Below are 20907 nucleotides of genomic sequence, written 5' to 3'. Positions count from 1 at the left end.
CAAGAGTAAACACATGCACATTCTGTCAGAATACTCTATTTCCTCTGCACATCTGAACCATGAATAAATCTGTGACCATGTGTATGTTTCCATTTTTCTCATACCATCCTTTAATTTCAGGCTCAAATACAGCCTCTTGATTATGGTGTTACAAATATTATACTCTTCATTTTGTGATGTTTCAAGTTTGAAAACAAAGAAAGTGCTTGATATTTTTTACATGTTTGACAAAAACTGATCTTGATCTACACTCTGCTTTTCAAGCTAAATAGTAGTATTCGATCTTAGCTACCACTCAAACCATATCCACCTAAGCTTACTATAACTGCCTTCTCAAAGGATCATCATGCTTCAATTACCCAACCTAAAGTTGTCTTTGATTTGCACCTATTTAATTTCTCTGTGCCATATGACTGGTGTAAAGCCACTTTTGTCCTTGTGAAACTTGCCGCACCCCGATTTTCTTCATCACTTTGTATCTCCTTTCCTTCCTTCCTTCCACCCTCCCTGCCTCCCTCTCTCCCTCACTTTCTCTCTTTGAGAGAGAATCCCAAGCAGGCTCTCAATCGATGGGGCTCAAACTCTCAAGGTGTGAGATTATGACCTGAGCCGAAACTGGACGCTTAACTAACTGAGCCATCCAGGCACCCCATCTTTGGCTCATTCTTTAAATGTATTTCCCTGAAGACTGTTTCCTCATCTTTTGTTCTGTACCATCTCCTAGGGCTGCCTGAATCATTTCTATCACAATAATTATCAGTCTTATGCTATAAGATCTGTATCTTTAGCTCTAACCTCTCCTGGGCTTAAGGCTCCATTTCCAACTACAGCTAGACATTGTCACATGGCTGTTTTATCACCAAACTCAGTGCATCTAAAATAAAGTCTTCTTTTTTTAACTTTTTTTTCAGTATTTATTTATTTTTGAGACAGAAAAAGACAGAGCATAAACGGGGGAGGGTCAGAGAGAGGGAGACACAGAATCTGAAGCAGGCTCCAGGCAGTCAGCACAGAGCCCGACACAGGGATTGAACTCACGGACTGTGAAATCATGACCTGAGCCGAAGTCAGATGCTTAACCGACTGAGCCACCCAGGAGCCACTAAAGTCTTCTCTTTTATAAGCCTCTTATCTTCCCTATCACAGTTAATGGGATCACCATCTTCTCAATCATTAAGGATCAAAACTTAGGTGTCTAAGTTGGAGCTATCTAACTCCAAGGAAAAGACACTGATTCATTCATGCCTGTTTAAGAAAAGGATTTACCTTAAGGAACTAACAGGGGAAAAAAAATCACTGGCACCCAGGGACAAGGAAATGAAGCACAACACTGTGCTACTTAAAGAATGGGACTGCAAAGCCAGAAACCAAGGCCACACCTCTCTCACAGGGAATTAGTGGCTGGTTCTGTGAACTGATTTCACTCCCTTGCTTCACTCTACAGATCAGCTTTCTCTGCTTATTCATAATTTCCTGTAGACTCTGGCTTGCTTCACTGACTCTGGGCCAGTTCTAAACGATCTTTTCACTCACATGTATACCAAAACCTAACAGTCTCTGAATTTCAAAACTCATATTCTTGAGAATCTAACCGCTCAGTCGGGCCTAAGAATTGTTTCTCCCTGGTAAAGTGTTTGGTTAGCTGTGGACATAGTATGGAATCATGTGTTATAAATGTGGCTATCTAATCCCCGCCCTTCAGCAGTCAACTGTGCTTGGGTGTGTGAGATCATGGGTTATAAACCTGGCTATCCAATCCTACTCCTCAGCACAGGCAGAGGACTGAGGACTATTTCATGTAAGATGATGGAGGCACTGGACATGTCTTTCACTCCTCCCTGTTTCATACTTTTTTCATTCTGCCTATTTCAGTTAGCTGTGTGCACATTCCTTCCTATCATCCATTTCTTCTTGTTTGCCTATCTATGGGAGTAATGGCCCTTTTTCTGCCCATTCAACTCTGGTTGACTGCTCAATATTTTCTTTCTTGCCTTCCCCTGTAACACTTGACATTGTCTTGTTTACTGCCAGTTATATTCAGGCTTTTCCTTCCCATTTGACTTAGGGTGGTATTTAGTTTATTTATCTTTGTAGGTTTATGTATTGATTTCAATAATTTTCTAGCATTTGAAATACTGGCCAGACATTTTAATCCAGGTATCTATTCACACCTATGATATTTATTTTAGTGCATTCTTCTCGATATTAAATACCCTACTTCTGGGTGGTTATTATGTTTACATGATAATGATCTAATTCCTTAAACAAATAAACCAAATCTCTCTTTTTTGAGAAAGTGCACGCATGGGAGCATGCGCACATGCAGTGAAGGGGCAGAGGGAGAGGGAGAATATTAAGCAGGCTCCGTGCCCAGCGCGGAGCCCTACACAGTGCTCAATCTCATCACCATGAGTTCATGATTTGAGCCAAAATCAAGAGTCAGACACCTAACCGCCTGAGCCACCCATATGCCCCCCCAAATTTCTCTTGAATGAATGGGGGGCAGGGGTTGCAGAGGACAAAAGAGTAACCATATCATTGTCTCAAGAAATTAATGCTCCACCAAAAAAAAAAAAAAAAAAAAATTAATGCTCCAATAACTAAAACTCCAAGTTGTTTATAAATAAAGAGTAAAAATGTAGAATATATAGAAATTGCATTAAAATACAATTTCTTTTTACTTGGTGGTATTTCTAGTAAAGTTCTAAAGACTCAAAATCTAAGTACAAGATGGAAATTTATATCAAGAGCTTCATTTTTAAATGCTTTCCAAAAGAACACCAAGAAACATTTAGGATATTGGTTCTCAATGTCTGGTTACATTAAAATCTGCTATGGGGCTTTTCCATCATATATATCCCACAGATTGTATGATTTAGTAAGACTAAGGTGGGGTGGGACTGGGATAGTGTTATTTTAAAATGTTTCTGATATGCATTAAATGTTAGAACTATTATTCTAGGATATTTTTAAAAACAAGTATATGTACATTGTTTTTATACATGTACACTTCAACTACTCTCACTCGTACAGTTTCTGTAGAACTGAAACATACAGAAGTGCTAAACTACTTTTGCAATAGAACATCAGAACCATTAAAAAAATTTTTTTCTAAAATTTGTCTATCAAAATTATCCTATGAAATTAAACATAAAACAAGTACCATTTAAAAACAGCAAAAAATCATTTATATATAATCTATGGTTTCTTTTTAAAAAGTCTAAAATCTAACAATACAGTAGGAATAATCTAATACATACAAAATTATTTTAGAAAATAATTTCTCAGTGAGAGCTTCAACATCCTAAACACTTGCAAAAACGTAATAATATTTAGTTAAGAATAGACCTTTCCCAAAACTGCATTGTAACAAATATATTTAAAACCGGACTTATTTAAACGGTAATTGAGTGTTAAAATGACACCAGATACAACTAAAATATAAGCATATGATCATAAAAAATTGTATAGCATTATGAGAAGAATGACAAGACAGGGACCTCAGCCTTCAAGATTTCTCACATGTCACTCTGGAAGACCATCGAGACATGTCAATTTTAAAAGAAAGTATTTTAGTTATGAAGCAGATAACGTGATGGAGAAAAAACACAGTAAATCATCCTTACCCATTCCAATCCAATAATATTAAAAATAATAAATCTGAGAACTAATCTATATAAAATGCTAATTACCATTATTAGAAGAAATTTGGTAACTACAGCTCTCATAAAATTTTGACATCACTGTAGCCATTTTTGAAATTTTATTCTTTAGATGCTTGGATTAATGAAGATGTGAATTAAATATAACCTCTCCATTTCAGCAGACTTCTTAAAGAGGCTGAGTCTTTTAATTTTCTTTAATTTCTTCACATTCCAATAAATTCCTATTGAATTTAAGCCAGAATAGATTAGTTGAACATTTTATAACTTTGTAAATTGTATTTAAACCCAGCATATTAATACACAAGCATAATTAGATTTCTTAGATAAATAGTTAAATCCTAAGTTTGATGTATATTACACAAAGGGAATATTTCAAACTGTGAAGTCAGTCCCATTGGTGGCAAACTACTGCGAAAATGGTGAGTGTGCTGCGAAACGGTGGCCATCTCTACAGTGTACAAGAATTAAGTAGTCTCATTACATCCTCTTCTAGTTGGTTCTTCTGACTAGGATGCCAGAGAAAATTCAATTAAGGAAACCAATATCAAAAAAAAACCCCAGGGGCGCCTGGGTGGCGCAGTCGGTTAAGCGTCCGACTTCAGCCAGGTCACGATCTCACAGTCTGTGAGTTCGAGCCCCGCGTCAGGCTCTGGGCTGATGGCTCGGAGCCTGGAGCCTGTTTCCGATTCTGTGTCTCCCTCTCTCTCTGCCCCTCCCCCGTTCATGCTCTGTCTTTGTCTGTCCCAAAAATAAATAAAAACGTTGAAAAAAAAATTAAAAAAAAAAAACAAAAAACAAAAAACAAAAAAACCCCAAACCCCACGTTAACTTTATTACAGAAAACAAATAAGCCACAACTAATGCATGGCAGAAATAAGAAATAATGTCACCATGGTGTTTGATCAGCAGCATAGGAACTGACTCTGTGGAACTGGTAATTTAATGTCCAAAGATCAGGCAGTAATATAAACGAATTATGTGGGAAAAGTGGGATGGGGAAGTAAATATCAGAATGATACTGAATTTTTTACATTCAGTAAGAAGAAGACAGACTACTGTAGGCAGTCTGACAACAACCAAATGTTGTGGTTTGATTCATAAAATTTTAAACTCAAAACTTATAGAAAAATGTAAAATATTTAGCAAACTGGCTTTCTGGTAAGTCAAATGTTCACTGATAAATGAAGCTAATTTCTTAATTCTTTATATAATTACAATGTGTCAATTGAGAAGCCAAGTGATTTAGCGTTCACATTAGGTTTACGTTTAAAAAATTCTTTTTGGAACTTAGTATTTTAAAAAGTGCATAACAGGTGTAGCAAGGCTTATCAAAAATCTTCAAAATTCATATTTTCCTCATCTCCAGTCATCTAGAAACCTATTAAAACATAACCTGAATCAAATTTTGAAGCTTCTTTATTAAGATAAAAATACCATATGATCTATTTAAAACTCATTTTGCAAATAAATGTAGTCTTGGATAACTCAAAAGTACTGATCACTGCTTTTCTCCAGAATTCTGAGGCCTAAATGAACAAAAATGTATATACAGTTTTCTAGCTTTTAAGAAAAACACTTCTTTTTGTGTCATTAGAAAAGTTACCTCCAATGGAATATATTAATAGAGAAACAGCACAATTCTTATTCAGTACCTAAATTCTCTTAAGTAGAAGAATGAAAATTCACTTTCCCCACATAGTTTATGTACTGGTCTATGGGACTTGGTACAGCAACACTATTGGCCTGATACTATCATAGATTTTGCTTAAATTTTGAGGGGAAAAAACTAAAAAATCCCGCAGGTCAAAACTGACTCATATAAATGGAAAGATTCCACTTAAATAAATGAAAAGCAATTTAAAATGCAAAATAAAAATGAATTAAGGCAGCTCTAAGAGAAAAAACTCATCCATTCAAAATAGTGCTACGTTAGTATAACTCACTCCTTAACGTGTCATGTTTATAATCTAGGCATAGAAGCCAAAAATAAAAACAAGCATTGCAGTTATGATGCAGCATCAGGTGTTTACTTCAGCTGAATGGAAAATAATGGTCACAACTCAAATGAATGCTAATTTAATATGAATATATGCACCTTACCAGAGATGTTTATGTTTACTACCAAAGACGTCTTAGCAATTCCATATTCCTCACAAAGTCAGTATAATTGCTGTAAAAAAATCAACTGTGGTTCTGAATACCCATTCACAGTTGATCTCAACAACGTATCTGATGTAGGCGACTGGTTATCTGTGACAGGCAGAAGGATGTGGTGGTCCTCAGTTCCAAGAGGAAGAGATAGTGGTAAAGTCATATCAGAAGGCTTCACATCCAGTGTTTCTGATAAAGGACTTTTTTGTATAGAATCTTGTTCATTCAACGGATGATCCTCTATACTAGAATCTAGAAGTTTATCTGCACCTGAAATAGAAGAGAAAGAAATTTATGCTATCTTTGGAAACAAAACAAAAACTCTTAGATAGACTAAATCTGCTTACCATTCCCAGAACTTACATTCCAACCTCCACAGCTTTACTCATGCTGTTTCTCTTATACTGATTTACCCTCATTATTTACACAAGTCCAATATGGGCCTCAAGCTTAGGTTTAAGCACCAACTTGAACTTAAAAGGGATTTAACTGTTCTAGACAAGGGCGAGCTGTTACCTATTTTATCACTCACTTGTCAATTTTTTGTATACTACCTTGCGACATCTGTCTCTTATTGCTACTGAACATTCTGCTTCATACTGGTATGGCCTCTATTCTCAGACTAAACTCCTCAAGGGTAAATGTCAAATTATACTTCTCTGATTCCTTCAAAGTACTTAATAATAGTGCTATACACATAACAGATTTGTTCTCTGAACGTATTAATGAGTAGTTCATACTATTCTGAGTTCAAGTTCAGAGATACAGCACTTTTGTATATTTTTCAGAAGTGAGAAATTCTGCTCAAGGGCATAAATTATCACACCGATTATGATACACTTTTGCCTTCAAATTTTCCATGAGCTTTACCATGCTTCTGCCACCCCAAAGTTTTTACATGATTTCAATCTGTTTCATTAGATAAAACTGCATATTTGCTTTCATAAAACTAGAATTCTGTTCTTGCCTAATTACTCTTCAGTTCAACCAGCCAATACAACCTGCACTTCCTTATCCCGGTGACTCCCTTTACAATATTCTCTCTGCCTGGGAGGAACCCTCCTTTTCCCATCTCCATTCTCTGAACCCCTCTCTCTCCTTCAAGTTCCCTAGAATTAAGTTTTTCCAGTACTCACCTCAGAAGGACTTAATCTCTTCTTTAGCACTTCTGTCTCTACTTATACCCTACATTTTGTCTTGTAATCACAGTTATATATTTAGATTTCTCGTCTCCTACACCAGATTGTAAACTCTTTGAGGACTAAGACTGTGCGTTTTTCAACTTCGTATTATTCTGCAGTTATGTGTACTTTGGAGGCAGAGGCATTTAATGTTTGTTGAATTACTCACATTGCAGTTTTCATATGTTACTTCTTAATCCTTATGATGTCGCTGTTTACTATCAAAGACTTGTTAACATCTCTATACACTGAAGAAGCCTAGTATTTTGTTTTTAATTATGACAAACATAGTGAAACTTTTTCAAGGATTCATTTTAAGCAACAGACTTAAATTTTATAGTCTGGCTTTTCATTTTTATGTAACAGTTTGGAGTTACCCATTTCCCTACTTCCTCTTACATGTTTCTGGATTCATGTGTTCATGATGCCCTTTTTGTCACATAACTAATCCCCAGGTAACCCAGACTCTAGTCTGGAGAATAGTGATACACGTTTTGTTTATATATTCTTTCTTTCTTGTAACTTCATAAATCAGGTTTTTAAAAGAGGAAATATTTCAAGTACTGTTCATTAGATGGTCAATATGGAAAGAAATTTCTAGTGAACTTATCTACAAATTATAAAGCTACCTTCCTAATATGTATTTATCTAGTTTTTAAAAATATGTATCTAATTTAAACTGTTATAATGTGCATCTCAACATTTTAGGAGTAGCACCATTATGAGAGCCCTAAATTTTTTTTTTTTTTCAACGTTTATTTATTTTTGGGACAGAGAGAGACAGAGCATGAATGGGGGAGGGGCAGAGAGAGAGGGAGACACAGAATCGGAAACAGGCTCCAGGCCATCAGCCCAGAGCCTGACGCGGGGCTCGAACTCACGGACCGCAAGATCGTGACCTGGCTGAAGTCGGACGCTTAACCGACTGCGCCACCCAGGCGCCGAGAGCCCTAAATTTTTAAAAAAACACAAACATTTACCGGAATGGACTTTTGTTTTGTGCTTCTTTAAATTTTTAATATCTGTGTAAGAATTTCCACATAATTCGCAGATAAATGGCCTTTCTCCTGAAAAGCAAGTTAAAAAGTTTAAACTCAATATTTTTGAAGCTAAGACAAAAATATCAATGTTTACGAATGCAGTGTAAACATTACTGTACTGTTTAAGTTTAGTTTCAAAGTACCATTTAGTCACGTGGTTATAATATAGTCAAACAAAAACTTCCATACACATTAGGTGCTCTGTTATACTAAGCATCCCCATTTCAGGAAAAATTGAGCCCTTTTGTTAAGAGAAATTTAACTTACTCTTATTACTATTAGACATTTAGTGAGTGCCAGTTATATGCCAGATACTAAGAGGAACAGCTGGGGGAAAATATGTAAATATTTCTGCTTTCTGGCAGCCTACAAATTAGAAAATCCTGCACAAACAGTGACAGAATAAAATGCTACAAAATTACAATTCCTTCGAATAAGAACTGTTCAATGGTTTACAAACTATGAAGCCTAAGAGTAGAGAAGCCGCCAATAAATTTATTAAATGTCTACTAGGGGCTCATAGTATTCTAGATAGGAATAGCGAGAAATAATTTTTAAAATGACAAAGAAAATGAAAAGAGTCCATCTTCAAAGTGGCATTTTCCCTTGTTTTAATTTTTTTTTGTTCCATATTTTCTTCATATTATACAATACTCTTACAAGAAACATGTCAATTCTAACATTCATTCTAAAAACTTGCTTACTGAACACTACTTGATAAGAAAATCTAGTATTATCTTGGTATTATATATTCCTTTTCATTTCTTGGTACATCTTTGCAATTTAATCTAAGTCATCTAAAAACTATTACTATCTGGCATATTTTTTAGAAAATCTATACAATTCTAGACCCAACTTAATTAACACTACTCCAAATAACTAAAGAAACAAAGCAAACAGAAAGTTGATAGTTATAAATTAAAATATTGCTATAGGTAGAGTACGACTAGAAACCATATAGTCCATAATGGTTTAAAAGTCAAGGTTTACATAAAAAGAAATTAGAGAGAACAAAAAATAATACGTTCTCCCTAAACACAGACCTGTATGGGATCGAAAGTGTTTGTTGAGCTCTCCTGAGGAAATAAAACTTTTCCCACAAATACCACATATGTATGGTTTTTCACCTAGATGGAAAATAAAAGATAGCGAAGTGGTGTACTATACCAATATAATATTTTATCAATTACAATAATCTAAAGTAACCTGTTCTAAAATACTGAATTAAAACCTCTTTATATTGTATTTTAGAGGTATCTTCAGTGTGATCCAACTTAGATTAGTAATTACACTGTTCATGTAACCTGATGCTTTTCATATAATAAAACTTTCTGCAAACATCCTTCTAGTAGACTAGAGTTGGGCAAGAAGTTCAATTTTTATGATTACAAACGTGATTAAAAATTCATCAATCCAGGACTTTAGTTCTTGCTATCTAATATATTATTAAGAGGAATAAAATTATTTAGGAAAGACCTATTTTAAGAGGTACTCTATCAAAACTGAAAATCTTTGAGTACAACGTGCTTCAAAACTGGTATTTTGCACTTGAAGTAGCTGTTTAATTTGTGAATCTCAGAATGTCTGCACAGGAAAAGTCATAAAAATCAATGTTCTACCTAAACCCATCTTCACCCCTTAATTTCACTCTACTGTTTTATCCAAGGGAAGTGAAACAAGAGGCTAATGGGGTTTTTCTAAGGTCATAAAATACATTTCAACTCAAGTTTATATACCGTCAAAATTACCTGATTTTTAACGTATATAGTTACATAATTAAAAAATTCCATCCACTGTGTACTATCTTAGAAAATAAGTCTGCTTTTATAGCTAATATTTATGTGAAAACCACAAACACAAAAGGCTTCAAGAAGCACACACACAACAGATACACAACAAAATCTATAATCTACTTTCTGTAAGGGCTCAATTTCCCTTTCTTTTTACAACTTTCCTAATTTTAAACATCTCTGTCAAATTCTTACCTGTATGTTTTCGAGAATGAGTGATAAGAGAACTAGAGACAGCAAATGCCTTCCCACAAGTATCACACACATACGGCTTTTCTCCAGTATGCCTACGAACATGATAGGTCAATGTGCTGGCTTGAGCAAATCTCTGTCCACACCTATCACAGACATATGGCTTCTCTCCACTATGCTTCCTATTAGTAAATAAATAAAGTTATATAGTGGTAAGTAAAACAATTTGGATCCAATCTATATAATAAGCATTTTTATACAATTTTTCATGTAGTATTTTATTTCATATTAACAGACCAAGAATATATACTTAAAATCAACAGTTTCAATGTATACAAATCAAAAATAAATGTTTTGGCATAATGTTATCAAAACATTAGTTCTAAGGTAAGTTAAAAAAATTGTGCCGTCATCTTTATATGGTTGTCAAGTGTGTCCCTAATACCGCAGGCAATTATTTTCACTTGTCCATTCACTCACTCTTTAAAACTCTTTCCTTAAACCTCCAGCAATTCCTCATCCATCCTTATCTTTAGCTGATGTCCTTGCTTCCTGTTTTACTGAGAAAAATTTAAGCAATCAGAAGAAAATTTCTACCATCTCAACCTTCCACCTATAGGCATCTGTACCTATGTATCTGTTGTTCTCATTAACTCTAACAGGAGGGTGACAATTCATCTGAATCCAAACACTCCCATTTGCATACTTAAGATATTATCTCTTTCCTACTCAATGGTAACACTCCTATAATTTCCTCCACAGTTCCTTTTTCCCATACAAATATACTGATGTCTCTGATCTTTAAAAAAAAGACCCTTTGGGGCACCTAAGTGGCTCAGTCAGTCAAGCATCGGACTTTGGCTCAGGTCATGATCTAGAGGTTAGTGGGTTCAAGCCCCGCGTCGGGCTCTGTGCTGACAGCTCAGAGCCTGGAGCCAGCTTTCGATTCTGTGTCTCCCTCTCTCCCTGCCCCTCCCCTGCTCACACTCTGGCTCTCTCTCTCTCAAAAATAAACATCAAAACAAAACAAAACAAAACAACCTTGACCTCTCTTGCTCCTCCATTTCTTGGCTCCTCTTTATCAAAAATTTGAGTCTCCAACTGTTCCACTTTAATTTTTCTCTACTAGTCACAACTAACATTGCTTTTGTTGAGAGCACTGCTGACCTCTCACTTTGGTAAATCCAACAGTTAAGTCTCAATCTTTACCTCTCTATCACCAAATTTGACAAAACTGATTGTTCTCTTCTGGAATAATTTCCTTCACTTGGATTCCAGGGCAGTCTACTGTTGGTTTTCCTCCTATATTGGCTAATCACCTCTTGACTATCTCCCGGAATTTTTTTAAGATTAGAGTGCCTCATGATTCAGTCCTTTTGATTGCTTCTCTATCCACATTCATTTTCTTGGTGACCTCATTCAGTATTACAGCTTTAAATATTATCTATATGCTGAAGACTCCCAAATTTGTATCTTCAGCTCAAACCAGTCCCCTGAATTACAGACTTACATAACCAACTGTCTATTGTACATCTCCATTCAGATGACTAAGAGCTCAAATTTAACATATTCAGATCTCTGCTCAAAATGCCTACACACCCTCTTAAACTGCTCTATCCACAACTCTCTTCCATTTCAGTTCATGGTAATTCCATCTTTTCATGTGCTCAGGCTATAAATCTCAGAATCTTTGATTCTACCCTCTTTTCTATCATACCCCACATCCAATCTGCGGCAAATTCTTTAAAAATATGTCCAGAATCTGACTACTACTTATCTCTTCCATTGCCATCACTGTGGCCTAAATCATCATCACTCTCACTTGGATTTTATCTATAGCTTCCTGTTAATTTTGCTTCCATTCTTGCAATCTTACAATTGTTTTCCAATATAGCAGCCAGAGCCACCCCTTAAAATGTAAGCAAGATAAAAAAAAAAAATGCAAGCAAGATCATATCACCTATTTCTCATTCTGATCTTATTTCTCTCCTTCACTTACTCCCCTCCAGCCACCATGGCTTCCTCTGGTTCCTTCACTATGCTAAGAAAATTTAATGGTAGAACCACAATTAGAACTCTACCGTCTTGAATACTAACACAGTAGTCTATTCATAAGACTAAGGTGAATGCCAGACTCAAAGATCAAACAACTTTTTTTTTTTTTTTTACCTTGCATGAATCTTGAGATTGCTAGAAGTTGCAAATTGTAAATTGCATACATCACATTTATAGGGTTTTTCCTCACCATGATGCATACGACTATGGAAGACTAGCTGGCATTTCTGAGCAAATCCTTTATCACATAATTCACATTTGTATGGCTTCTCACCTAAAAGAACAAGCAAATAAAATTTATATTTAAAAGGAGATATTGTTTTAGTTGCTTAAGCCACATAGGCTTTCAAAAGAGTTCATCAACAGTACTATTTTCAGTATTCGGAAATTATTAACTGCTAGAAGTAACAAAGCAAACAGAACCTTTCTTCCAGATCAACTATCAAAACCTTGATAGAATTAAAAGAAATCAATGTTTCTCAATTCATAATAGTGAAAAGGTGGTCAATGAAAGAAATACATATTGCATCTTAAAAGGTACAAATCTAAGTGTACCAAACAAAAGTAAATGCAGAGGCTGAAGAATGAAATGTGTATGTAATGCTAAGAAACGTGTTCAGAAGTTGACAAAGATTAGGAAGCAGGAGGTGAGATGTGGCAAAATCTGAGAACTGTACTGAGTTGTAATTACTTTTCCCCTTTATCAGTTCTCTTAATCTTTGTCTCTGTTAAATACTTAGCAAGCTAGAATCAAGTATATGTTCATTTTAACTATGAAGGAAAATGGTATACACAGGTCATACATTAGGACTTCAGAGTATCAGCTGCAATAAAACAAAATAGCCATTAAATACTTGGTCACAATTACAAAGAAATTTTCAATCGTCTTAACATGCTAAACAAATATTTTTGTGAATACAAGTATATACCAAATGTTGGTCACAGTCAACACTGTATATTAATATGTACTGTACAAAAATATTATATCAGTCACAGTATAAAAGCAATTATATCTCCCACAAACCAGTCTTACCTGTATGAGTTCTTACATGCGTTTTCAGCTGGTTACATTGCGTAAATGCCTTTCCACACAAGTGGCAGACATAAGGTTTAACTCCTTTATGTATTCTCATGTGCCTTCTCAAGCTGCTGGCTTCTGAAAACACTTTCCCACATGTGTTACACATTGGCTTGGCCTTGGAATACCTCTGATCCAGCTCTTCCCCAGAGCTCTCCAGCTCATAAGAATTCTTGACACTGGCTATATTAGACATAGAATGTTCTTTCAGAGCACAGTTTGGCTGTGATTTTCCACGTTTCCGTTTCACTGTAACAGTTTGCACAATATCTTGTGCTGGAAAAGTATTTTCCACAACTGATGTCAACTCGAGTTCTGAATTATCATTTCTTTGTGCAACTTGTTCTATTACAGGACTGGACAATTTATTTGCATCTAAGAATAATTCAACCGATGCATTCTCTAAAATGTCACTGGGATATTGCACTGTTTTATTCTGTCCTGTTTTCTGGGAGTTGAAGGCCTTCTTCTTCTTTTTCGTTTGAGATGACTTCTTTGCTAAAGCCCCTTGTTTAGGATTTGCCTGAACTAAATCTGTAGACGCTTCTGATTTTTCCCGACTGTTATAATCCCGTAGAGTAAGGAGACAAGTCTGTTGATTCAATTCAATGTTTCCAGTAATACTAGATATCTCTGTAGAAGAGGGATTAGCAATAAAAGCAAAATCTTCCATCTTTATTTTACATTTAGTGACCACCTCTTCCACTTTGAGATAGTCAGCAGCCTGATGAATTTCTTTAACATTCCAACTGTAAGGAAACAAGGCTAAATGACAATATTCTGAACAAATAAAAACTATTTGTGAAACAGAGCTGCACATATATTTCAATGTCTTTTAAAGACCTAACGAAGCAGAATGATGAAAAAGGCATAACTAAAAGAATAAATTTACAGAAATTCATTCACTCATTCAGAATAATCTTTAGGCAAAAATCTCCAGTTTTACAGAACTTCAAAAGATGAAAAATAATGGTTACTCATAACTACAAATGTACCACTATAAGAAAATGTTAAAATTTCTGTGTGTTTTAAAAAACACTTGGAACACAAAAGTAGCTGTTGGCAACTTATTGCCTCCTCCCATTCATCCAGAGGCCTATTCAGATAGCAACTACCTTTTCTGGGATTGGCAACAGCAAGAGTCTAAAAAACTGTTTCCTACCTTCCTCTACTCCCCTGTGAGGGACTTTAACGGTGCTTCTCAAACTTTCCCGTGCATGTGAGTCACCCAGGTATCTTGTTAAATGAGGATTCAGGTTCAGTAGATCTGTGAGGGGACCCAAGTGTCTGCATTTCTAACACAGTTGCTGGTGATGCCAGTGCTGCTGGTTTACTGATTACACTTCAATGGAACAAGGTTTCAGAAAGCTCTAACAACCCTCCCGCCTGTGTGTGATACTCAACCCATGTTAGTTGGAGAGTCCGTCATTATTAGAACTATATAGAAAGACTTAAGTTCACCCTGTTCAACATTCTAGTCAGTATTTACTGAGCATCTACCATGTGTGGTACACTAAGAAGGATATTAAGAAATAAGAAATAGTCCCTGCACTCCAAAAGTTTACAATGTAGTGAAAAATTGTTTGATTACTCTAGCACTGGCTCTGGCATTACTAGGTGAGCTAATTAGGGTAAGTCAGCACCTGTTGGCACTTTGCTTTTCTTAGCTATAAAATCTGAGAGTTGAGTTGGTATTAACATGAAAATAGGACCCTTTTATAATTATCTGAGGATGGATACATACATACACACACACACACACACACACACCCTTCAAGTAATCTTCCTGCTCTTTTCCCCAAATATTATTTAACTCTTCAGAAAAAATTTAAAAAAATCTTTTCCTTTTCCCACATGATTATATGAGCCAGAAAAAAGTTTTAGTCATAGCTGGTAATACAATTATAGTGCTATTAATATATCTTTATTTTTTTTAAGAAGAGTAAAATTTGAAATGAAATTAAACATTAACTAGCTCATGAACCACTCAGGTCTTTGAAGGTATACTACAGTATTTACAGATCTCTATCGATTTTCTCATCAACTGATGAAAACTTCTTTACCTCAAGTGGCACCTGTATGTTTCCTCTTTTTAAATTTAGTTTTCCATTGGCTTTTAAAAAATTGCCTTTTATTATACACAAAGTTATTTTCTCAGCTCATTATAGATTAAATAGATTTATAGGCCCGTTTGGAAACCTAATCACAAGTTTAGGGAACATTTTATTCTCTAGGAAAATATACCTAAAGTTCCTAAATATGGTATAAATAAACTTTAAGAATATAATCTATTTGCAAATGGAGTCTTTCCCCTAGATAAGAAAATATTAAAGATTTCTTATGTCCCTTAGCTATAATTTTGGAATACATAACGGATGATCTTTGTAATGAAGTTAATTCTATATTTGCAAAGATATAACACAAATAGCCCAAATATAAACACAATCTTGTTCATCTTTTATACAAAATATTTTTAGCATGCATACAGTAGCACTGTCACTTTCTAAAAACGTTACCTTTGTCCTTAAGCATTTTTATTAATTTTTTTACATAGTCTATTATTATTACAATAAATGAGAGACAGCACTAGAATGAAACCAAATTCATCACTCATTATACTTAGGTCTCAAATTATAATTGTGCTTAGTGATCCATACAGTGAACTACCAAACACATAACAAGGTCTGGTAGCCTTTAAGACCAATATAAACTAGCACTGTGATGCACACTAATTGTTCAGTACTGACACAGTATTTCATACCAATTATTCATCTATTTCGTAAACAAACTATAATCTCAGTTACAGTTAAGAGAACCAATCAGCAGTTGCTTACACCAATGACTAATCTGCTTTTGTTTACAAGCATGAAGTTACAGTGCTTGCAAACCTGCTTTCATCTTTTGAACAGTCACTGAAAGTCATTTAATTACATGCTACAAGGTATGTGGCTAAATGCTTTACATGAATAGTTTATTTAATCCTCAAGACAGGTCTCTGCAATCTGTAATAATCCCATTTTACATACAAATGAAGGCTCAGATGTACAAAGACATTAAGTAATTCATCCAAGATCACAGAGGTTAGAGTAAGATTTGACCAAGGTAAGCTGGCTCCTGAGTCCACTTAATTCTCTATTATTTTGCTTTCTTCACTAAGTTTAATCACTGAATTATACACTTTCTACTTTTGATGTAAGTCTTCTCACATTTGTGGTGGGGCTCAAACAACTAGTTCCCAGGAAAGGTATGTATCAAAAAAGACTGAACAAAAATCTGGCTCTTTTTCACACTGGTGCTTTGCATGAAGGCTCAAAGTAAGCTGCTCTTCAGTGTGTTCAAATCAATTCAAGATTATTTGGAAAAGTTAATTGAGAATGGGAAACTATTAAATTGAAGATCAAGCAAAATTCACTGGTTTTGTGGTTATTTTACATAATGTGCTCTAAATATTTAGATGAGGCACCTGTAGAGTCAACTATTCAGTAAATTTAAATAATTTGTCATGTAGATTAATCTGACACTCGTGTGTTCCTTTAATCAACCCACAGAGAACTGAGTTGAAAATCTCATTATGTTAAAATTTAAAAATAACTCAAAAATAGTGTTTCCTTTTCAAAAGAATTAAGGAACATTTTGATTCTAGCTTTTTAAAGAAGTATATTTCCACAATAAGTTGCAATGTAAAACAGAGAGAAGGATTCTGCTTAATATCTATGTGTATATATAGAGATCATCTGGAAAATGAAAGATTTTTATCAAAATGTTAATAGTAATTATCAGTGGACGGCAAAATTTCAGGTGTTTCCTTTTTGTTTCTCCAGGTGTCTCCTTTTGTTTCTGATTTTTCTCCAAAAATTGTGGAGTTAAAGGGAGAGAGGAGAGTAGAAGAGAGAAAATAAACGAAACTAATGTTCAGTGGGAAGTAGGCCTTCAAGTAAATCCTTGATCTTCACACTAATACCAAGGGAGTTACTACAATCTCATTTTTACAGATGGGGAAACTGAGGCCCTCAGAGGTTGCATCTTGCTCAAAGACATACAGTGACTGACAGGCTAGATCTAATTCTAAAGAGCATACCTGTTTATGTCAGATTATGACTTCCATAAGAGATGGAGGAAAGAAGACAGGAGTAATTTGATTGGTTTCTCTTTCCTTTTATCCCCTCTACCTTTCCCTCCACAACTAGTAAATTCATCAGGATTAAATTAATTATACAGTCCACTATGCATGGGAGACACAAGTGACTGCATTATTAAATTCCTCAGAACCTACTTCCCATTAGTGGAGTGACAGCATTAAGCGTTTCAGAGAAGCATTCTAGCACTTTGTATCTGGTGTAAGCATTAGTACTAATAGCTTTACAGAGGTAACAGGAGTCACTGCCATTTACACTCCAAGGAAATTATTTTCTTGAATCAAGATCAGGAAGAGGTCCTGCACATTGCTATCTCTGGTTAGAAATGGGAATACATGAAATGAACACAGAGGATCATCCTTCTTCATCCACACTCCCCTACTACCTCAAGCACGTTAAGAGGTAGGGGACAGAGCGAGGAAGAGAGAAGATCAGAGGAATATAAAGACCAAGGAAACTGGAATTCACTTCGAATTCATTATGTATGATCTTCAAGTTTCCATAACTGAAACTGCAGGTTTTGCTTCAGCACATAAATCAAATGTGTCAGAAAAAAAGGCTTTAACTAACTAGCATCTGTGCTTTTTGCGCTTAAGAAATGTAGTCTGTTCATCCCAAATCAGTAATACTGACATCTTTATTAAAAACAACAATAGCATTGTGCACAGCAATATATGAAATTAAGGGACTGAATGGAAAAGCTACAAATATACTTTAGCTCTAAAGACCGTTGACTAGGTTTTAGAAATGAAAACAAAATGTGTACTTTACCTGTCAAGATTTAAAGTTCCTGTGTATATAAACTCCAACAGTTTCTGAAATCCATCAGCCTTCACTTGACTCTGATCAAGGAAGACATTGTTCTCAGAAGTGCTTCTGTAGATCGCACCAAAATACTCACTAAATGAGGCAAGGACATTTCTATGAGCTTTAAACTGGAATTCCCCAATCACTACGGTGCAGTCACAAAGAAAACCTGCTTCCCGCTGTTTGTTCAGTCTCTCTAAAAGGTGCTCACAGTGGTGTGAATACTGCATTTTGATATCAGAATGGAATTTTACCCTTGTTCTAAAAGACAAAAAGAGACAGTAAGTCAGTAACCCTAAGTTTTCATCAAACGTTTCACCCAAGCAATTGGTAAGGGGAGAAGGGACATAGAACATGAACAAGAATAAAGTCCTCACTTGCTGCCCCCACAGAAAATTCTTATCAAACAGATTAGTTAAAAATGCTGAAGGTTAAGTGTCTATCTTTGGCCAACTAACACAATCGTTTGGACACATCAATATACGGCGATGCGTGAAAACACTTCCACCAGCTGAAAAAAAAAGCACCGCAAGATTTCACGCTTTGCAGCAGTTGAACCTCCAGACTTCCAAGCTCAGTACGCATGCATGTGTTGGGGAAAAAATTAACAAACCACTAAGAAATGACTCCTTTGGACAGATGAGGAAAAAAGCACAGTATGAGTTCTTTAAAACCGCTCTCAAATCCCCACAACCTGTTAGTTTTCCGTGGTGCACAGAGTTGCTTCAAAACGCGGGGCGGGTGCCCAGGAGGCGGAGAAGGAGCAGAGAGCCAGAGTTGTCAAGGTTCCGTCACTCGCCCGGAGGAGGCCACACCCCCTCTCATCCCCCCTCCCGACGGCAACGGAGAGTGACAACCAAAGCCAGTCTCTCCCGGCTTCTGCCGCACTGCCCTTCGGCCAGCTCCCACGACTACCTCGGGTTCCCACAGCAGAGGTTGTGGCCAAAGCCAACACCGGGGCTGCCTCGCCCAAGCTTTCCATGTTAATATCTCCGCCTCGACCTGAATTCAAACTCCATGAAGCCTGCTCACTCCTGACGGCGCGTCCGGAGAAAGCAGGATTGACAAGCTGGGGCGTGAAGAAAGACTCACCTAGAGCAAATCAAGGGGCAACAGTTTCTTCACGCTCTCTCCGCCATCTTGGAAGGACGTCACCGCTCCCCGCTCCGCCTCTTCCTTCTTCCTCTACGGAGACATCATATCCGGCCCGGGCGTCCAGAGGAAACGCTGGAGGCTCTGGGACCGTGGAGGTCTGGTACCGGCGAGGACGGACCGGGTTAGCCCGCAGAAATTTCGCTGTCCTGCATACCAGGGTCTCCAGCGAAACTGCGAACGTCATGGATACGGGACTTAAGGGTTCATTTGCAGCGACCCGCTTGTCTTCCTCATTCTAAACATTCTGGTCTGCCGATAGTCAGCATCTCGCGTTCAGGGCCGAGGTCGGGCAGCACCGCCCGAAAGTCCTCTTTCCGGGAGCCAGATTGCGCACTGCATGCTGGGGCTTGTAGTTTCTTCGTTTCTCCCATCATCCTCTCCTTCCTCGGGACCCCCGAGAGTGGGAACAGCTGCTTTGTGTCCTTAGGCTCCTGGCCATAGAGGATTTTTGAACTGAGACTGGTCCCTCCTTTTCAGTTTATGTACCCGAAAGCTCTTGAGAACCCTTAATTGTGTTTGCATCAGCCAACTGTAGCTTAGTTTTCAGGATATCCTTACCTGGTGTTAAAAGTCTGAGATGCAAGAAAGCGGGGCAAAGCAGTAGGGCACCTGGGCACACGCAACATTGGTGGGCTTTATACCGCAAAAGGTTCTGCGTCTGGACCAGGAATGTTTTAACGTAATAATTTACATCGAATTCAGATTTTGTACAGTGAAAAGAATGCCAGTTATCTGTGTAACATACAAGAGGCACAGAAACAGGATAAGTCGTGTTGATATTTTAGGGTGAATTTTCCCCTAGTACTTACGGGTATCATAGTTCTAAGAAAACCAGAACTACATTTATTCTTGTTAAAGATGTGTCAGGACCATAGACTATTTACTCATGACTTCATTTTAAAAGACAGTCTCAACTGGAATTTACCCATTTCTTCTGAGATTTTTTTCAACGACACCGTTTGCTCTTTAACTTCTTTTCTCTAGGCGGTAAGAAACATATTTGTGAATAAAGCCACTACCATAAAGTTTACAAGGGGAAAAGTTGAGGCTGGCTCTAGATTACACCTTTATGATTCCACTTTTATATTTTGTTGAAACCCTTTTCGGTAGTTCATTCAGAAATATAAGTCTCTACCAGGTGTTAAGCACGACACTAAGTATGTATAAAATAAGACTAAAACATGGTCTCCCGGCAACGAGGAATTTGCAGTGTGAAGGGGAAATTTGCAGTCTGAAGGGGAAAACTAATGGAAAACCACATGACTTGTAACACAAAAGGTGCTTAGGAGGCAACAAGGCTAACAGTTTTACCGCTGTGTTTGAGCTCCTCTCTAGGCTGTATGTTACATTATTTTTAAGTAGTAGGTTGTGATTTGAATTTTTTTTTTTTTTGAAGCACTTCCACATGGCAAGCTGTCAATAAAAATATTTGCTGAATAACATAACCAGGGTGAAAGTTTAAATTCTTACTGTTCAGTAAGTTGCTATTAAGAATGTGTTTTAAAAGTCTGGAATAATTGGTGAGAGCCACATGGCTCCGTTTCGGGTGAACCCTATAGAGAAAAAAAAAAAAAAAAAAAAAGCTGTTTCCGCCCGGTTTCGAACCGGGGACCTTTCGCGTGTTAGGCGAACGTGATAACCACTACACTACGGAAAC

The 20907-nt window shown here is 36.5% G+C and overlaps 1 protein-coding gene and 1 non-coding gene across 4 annotated transcripts; both read right to left on the bottom strand.

Annotated features, from left to right (window-relative positions):
- Positions 1-3748: 3748 nt before the first annotated feature.
- MYNN (myoneurin) lies at positions 3749-19554 on the bottom strand. 3 transcript variants are annotated; one of them, XR_003971702.1, is made up of 9 exons: positions 19188-19554; positions 18060-18356; positions 13108-13901; positions 12189-12348; positions 10023-10201; positions 9081-9164; positions 7978-8064; positions 5766-6086; positions 3749-3886 (listed from the first exon to the last, which is right to left on the bottom strand). XR_003971702.1 is itself a non-coding variant. In XM_030329254.1 (8 exons), the coding sequence occupies exons 2-8, from the start codon at positions 18323-18325 to the stop codon at positions 5824-5826; spliced, it is 1833 nt and encodes a 610-aa protein (XP_030185114.1). In that variant the 5' UTR covers positions 18326-18356; positions 19188-19554; the 3' UTR covers positions 4825-5823. The 3 variants fall into 3 exon arrangements, 2 of the variants coding, with proteins under 2 accessions (XP_030185114.1, XP_030185115.1); XM_030329254.1 differs by lacking the exon at positions 3749-3886 and having other exon boundaries at positions 4825-6086; XM_030329255.1 differs by lacking the exons at positions 3749-3886; positions 9081-9164 and having other exon boundaries at positions 4825-6086.
- Positions 19555-20834: 1280 nt separating this feature from the next.
- Positions 20835-20907, bottom strand: TRNAV-AAC. The gene has a single exon. It is a non-coding gene; the product is annotated as a tRNA-Val (tRNA).

Source organism: Lynx canadensis, chromosome C2 (assembly GCF_007474595.2).
Source record: "Lynx canadensis isolate LIC74 chromosome C2, mLynCan4.pri.v2, whole genome shotgun sequence".
NCBI lineage: Eukaryota > Metazoa > Chordata > Mammalia > Carnivora > Felidae > Lynx > Lynx canadensis.
Note: the sequence above shows the minus strand (reverse complement) of the source record. Positions and strands in the feature narration are given on the sequence as shown.